The sequence below is a fragment of the Heteronotia binoei genome, chromosome 14, assembly GCF_032191835.1.
Source record: "Heteronotia binoei isolate CCM8104 ecotype False Entrance Well chromosome 14, APGP_CSIRO_Hbin_v1, whole genome shotgun sequence".
NCBI lineage: Eukaryota > Metazoa > Chordata > Lepidosauria > Squamata > Gekkonidae > Heteronotia > Heteronotia binoei.
The window spans coordinates 10,031,044-10,035,386 of NC_083236.1; the positions used below are offsets into that span (position 1 = coordinate 10,031,044).

Sequence of the window (4,343 nt, forward strand, 5' to 3'; positions counted from 1 at the left end):
GATCCCGTGTTGTCTCCGACGGCCTCAGCGCGGGCTGAACGGTATCCGCCTAACACCTCTTCCCATCCCCCCCCCTTCCACCGCTGACCACCGGGCAGGAACAAAGCCCGGCTGGAGCCGACGGTCCTCCAGGAAGGATCCACCCGAAGTCGCCTTTCCCAGCCCGCCGGAGAAGCTCAGTTGGGGCTCCAGGTCCTGAGACACCAGAGGTTCTGCTGGCCTGGCAGGCTGTCCAACAGATCGCTGCTGTTGCCCCGGTATCCTTCACCCCACCGCCAGGCACACGGCTTGCCCAGTGCCCCCGCCTCCCACATGGCCAGAGCCTGGTGCCCCCCGCCGTGGGCCGAGCGGGCAGGGGAGCTCTGAAGTGCTGCCCGAGGTACCTTCCCTCGGACTTGCCCCAGTGGACCAAGGTGGCCTCGGGGAAGGCGCCGAGCGCGCTCCTTTGGGCTACCGGTCCGGTGGGCGCCCTCTTCTCCCCGGGGCCGCGGCCTCTCTTCAGCTCCGGTTGCAGCCCTTTCCCCGACGTGAAGTGGTCCTCTTCTTGGCAGCGGGGACTTGACGGGAACAAGAGCGGGGGGGGGGGGGGCTCCCAGCGCCCCTCTGGAAAGAGGCTTCGGAGGCTGGCTGGCTGGAGAGGGGTGGCCGGTGGAGGAGGGTTGGGGTGAGCCGAAGAGGCGGTTCTGATCTGCGCCTGGGAGCCGCGGGCCTGGGGATGAGGGGATTGGCGCCCTTGCCCGCGAGGGGTTGGGGGGGGGCTCCCTCTCCAGGCCTTTGGAGGGGGGGGGCGGAGGCAGGGCTAAGGAGGCGAAAGGAGCACCTGCGCGAGGCGGCGAGGGGGGGGGGGGGGTCGCTTGAGCCTGCTGACTGGGGGCCCTGCCCGGAAGAGGTGAGTGCCTGGACGATTGGGACGGAGTCCAGGTGGGTCTCCTCGGGGGGAGGCAGTCTGGTCTGTGTGGTCGCTCCGCCCCGCGATCCCGGCGCCGCCAGCCTGCCTGCCGTTGCCTCCCCGGCCAGGGGGGGGGGGAGGGGGAGGGGGCGGGCCGGCGCGCCTCCCCCTCGGCGTGGCCGCCTTCCAGCGCGGCGGCGGCGGCGCTCAGCCCCCTTCGGCTCCGGGCCAGCCAGCAGCGAGCCCCGGGCCGGCCTGCCGGCACGCCATGTCGCTCAGCCCCAAGCCCACGACGACGCCCTTCTCGGTCTCGGACATCCTCAGCCCCATGGAGGAGACCTACAAGAAGTTCGGCGGCGCCCTGGAGGGCAGCCTGGGAGGGGCCGCCGCCTACCGCCAGACTCCGCCGCAGCCGCCCCAGCAGCACCCCATGGCCGCCCACAACTACCACCCCATGGCGCACGCCGCTGCCGGCGTCACCCAGTTCGCCCACGGCCCCGTGGCCGGCTACTGCAACGGCGGGCTGGGCAACATGGCCGACCTGGCGCCCTACTCCGACGGCATGCGGGGCAGCTCAGGGGCCTCCAGCTGGTACGGCGCCAACGCGGACCCCCGCTACCCCACCAGTAAGTCCTTGGCGGGAGAGGGCGGAAGGCAGGGGGGAGCATGCAGAGGCTCGCCGGCGGTCCTCTAACCGGCCTTGTGTGTGTGTTCAGTTTCCAGGCTGATGGGCACGTCGGGGGGCATGAACGTGGCCGGCATGGGCGCCCTGTCGGGGATGGCGGAGGTGGCCAAGTCCTTGGGCCCGGGGCTTCACGCGGCGCCCCGGAGGAAGCGGCGGGTGCTCTTCTCGCAGGCTCAAGTCTACGAGCTGGAGCGGCGCTTCCGGCAGCAGCGCTACCTGTCGGCGCCCGAGCGGGAGCACCTGGCCAGCCTGATCCACCTGACGCCCACGCAGGTGAAGATCTGGTTCCAGAACCACCGCTACAAGATGAAGCGCCAGGCCAAGGACAAGGCGGCCCAGCAGCAGCAGCAGCAGCAGCCCGACGGGGCCCAGGCACAGCCCTCCGCTCAGCCCGCAGCTCCCGCCGCCCCGGCCTCCTCCTCCTCCTCGCCCAGACGCGTGGCCGTGCCGGTGCTGGTGAAGGACGGCAAGCCCTGTCCGCACAGCGTCGCCGCCGCCTCGGCCGCCCCGTCGGGCCAGCAGCATCCCGCCGCCACGCTGAGCCAAGCGCCGGACCTCCAGGAGCTCTCGCCCAGCCCACCGGCCCTGCCCAGCCAGCTGGGCGCCCTGGCCCCGCTCGACGCCGGCGACTACAGCGGCGGGCTGGTCAACGCCAGCTTGCTCTACGGCCGGACGTGGTGAGGGGCCTCCCGTCGCCCCGGCCTTCCCGCTGGCTCCCGGTAGACCCCGCGGCGGGAGGCGGGGGGAGCCGGCGGGCTTCGGAGCCGGGGCTGGGGACGCGGGAGGGGAAGCCCCAGCGGGGCCAGCCAGGGCCGCCTGCGGCGTCGGCTCCAGCCAGGACTGCTTCGGAGGCAAAGCCGCCCCCAAGAGACCAAGGAGGGCGTCTGGGAGCTCATCACCAGCTGGGAAAGGAGTCGCGAGAGGAGACCCTTCGCCTCGGGAAGCAGGTCCTCCTGGCCTGAGAGCGGGTCGAAGGAGCTGCGCCAAAGACGCCGCCGGTTCCGAGTCAGCAGGATGGACGCGGGGAGGGGGGTGGTGGTGCAGGATTGGGCCCGGTTGGCGGATCTTTAAAAGAACGTTTAAAACTTCCACCGGCGGGATTTTTTGTTTAAAGGCGGACCAAGCGTTGTTGTTGTTCTTTCGGACCTCCCGGAAAGCGTCGCTGGCAAAACCGCAAGCTGGACCCCCCCTCCCCCTCCCCCTCCCGGCGCGAGAGAGCCACGAGCTGACCGTCGAGCCGGAGGGCCCAGAAGATCCGGGGCAGGTTTCATGCGGGATTCCGCAGGCCAGACTCCCTCCGGGGCGAGCTGGACAAGCGCGGTGGGAGCTCCGCACCTGCTGTTTCCCGCTCTCGCAAGGGCCCGATCCCCCGCAGTTTCGGATGGACTCAAAGGTGGGGCATCTTGGAGGCGGCGCTGCTGGCCGCGGGCTGGGGGGGCCCCCGACGGGAAGGCTCTTCCACCCTCTTGAACGCAGAAGGGGGGGGGATACGATGAATAGGGGGAGGGCGGAGAAGAAGCTGGAGGGGCCTCTTTCTCTCCTGGGCTCCTTCGCCAAGAAGGAAGCTCTCCAGAAGGGAACCAGGGCCGGCGCAGCAAGGTGAGAGCCTGCCTTCCCGCAGAAGAGGGGAGGGGGGGGGCAGGTTAAGCAGCCTCGGCCCTGAGCTGGAGGATCGCAGCCCCAGACCCGCAAAGGGCTTTTCTGCTTGGCTCGGCTGCCTCTTTGGGGCGCTTCCTTCCCCCGAGAAGGAGTTCGCCCGCTTCAGACTCCGAAGGGACTTCACTCCCCAGCGGCTTGTCGGTGGCTGGGCGGGGGGGACAAGGGCGGCGAAGGGGGTGCGGGCCCTCCCCAAGAGCCCCGCCGGGAGAGAGCGGCCTGCCGCCGGGCGGGGGCCAGGTGCTCCGGGCGGGGCACGACGGCTCCTTTCCCAGCTGCTCCCGAGGAGCCCTTGCTCGACTCCCCCGCGTTTGGACGACCCCGGAGAACTTCCCCTTCCACTCCTTGTGGGAAGGGATGGCTCTCGGGACCCTCAGGAAATCCACCCAGATCCTTTCCAAACTCCGGATTCCCGCTCACTTGCGCCGCACTTGGCACACTGCCGTGGAGGTCAAGCGGGCTGGGTGGATCTCCTGACGCTTAGCGGGTCGTGGCACCACCCGGGTGGCCCCAGCTTTGAAGCCGGAAGGCCGCGATCCCCTCCCGCGGGGCTGTCTCTCCCGCCCGCCAAGGCCCTCGACGGCTCTCCCCGGCCACACGAAGGCGCCGGCCTGCAGGAAGAGGAGGCTGCCGAGAAGAAGGGGGGGCGGAGGGGGGGTGTTAAACGTTGCATTTGGCCCGAGGGCGCCCCAGTCAAGGGAAGCGGGTCGCCGCCGCCCTACTGGATTCGCTTGATGTACTGGGGGCTCTCTGGCCGGCCCTCCCCTCCCCGCGGGGCTTCTGCATGCGAGGCTTTGAGGAGGGGGCCTCTCAGGATCGGCTGGTATCCAATGCTCCAGCCCTCTTCGCCCCCGTTATTGTATTGCATATCTTAAACATACGTTTTAATAAAACGTATTTTAACCATTTACAGAAAGCATCTTTTCCTTGTGCGCACGAATTATTCCCCCCCCAGCCTCGGCGGCGTCCAAAAGACAGTCCAGAGGAAAGCACGGGCGATCGAATAAGGCCTGGGGGGATAAACGCCAGAGATGAAGAACTTCGGGGGAAGGCAGTTTCTACCCTTGACAGAAGATCCTCTCTCGGTGCACATTTGAAATGTTCGTCTGCATT

The 4,343-nt window shown here is 69.1% G+C and overlaps 1 protein-coding gene across 1 annotated transcript; it reads left to right on the forward strand.

Annotated features, from left to right (window-relative positions):
• The first annotated feature begins 1,107 nt into the window (after positions 1-1,107).
• NKX2-4 (NK2 homeobox 4) lies at positions 1,108-2,255 on the forward strand. Its single transcript, XM_060254150.1, has 2 exons — positions 1,108-1,515; positions 1,606-2,255. Exons 1-2 carry the CDS (start codon positions 1,158-1,160, stop codon positions 2,253-2,255), a joined length of 1,008 nt encoding a protein of 335 aa, XP_060110133.1. The 5' UTR covers positions 1,108-1,157.
• Positions 2,256-4,343: the final 2,088 nt, after the last annotated feature.

Excerpts from the sequence above, each read along its gene's own strand:
- NKX2-4 (XM_060254150.1), top strand. The coding sequence starts at position 1,158 with ATGTCGCTCAGCCCCAAGCCCACGACGACGCCCTTCTCGGTCTCGGAC. Across the intron at positions 1,516-1,605 it reads GGACCCCCGCTACCCCACCA|TTTCCAGGCTGATGGGCACG; the intron begins GTAAGTCCTTGG and ends GTGTGTGTTCAG.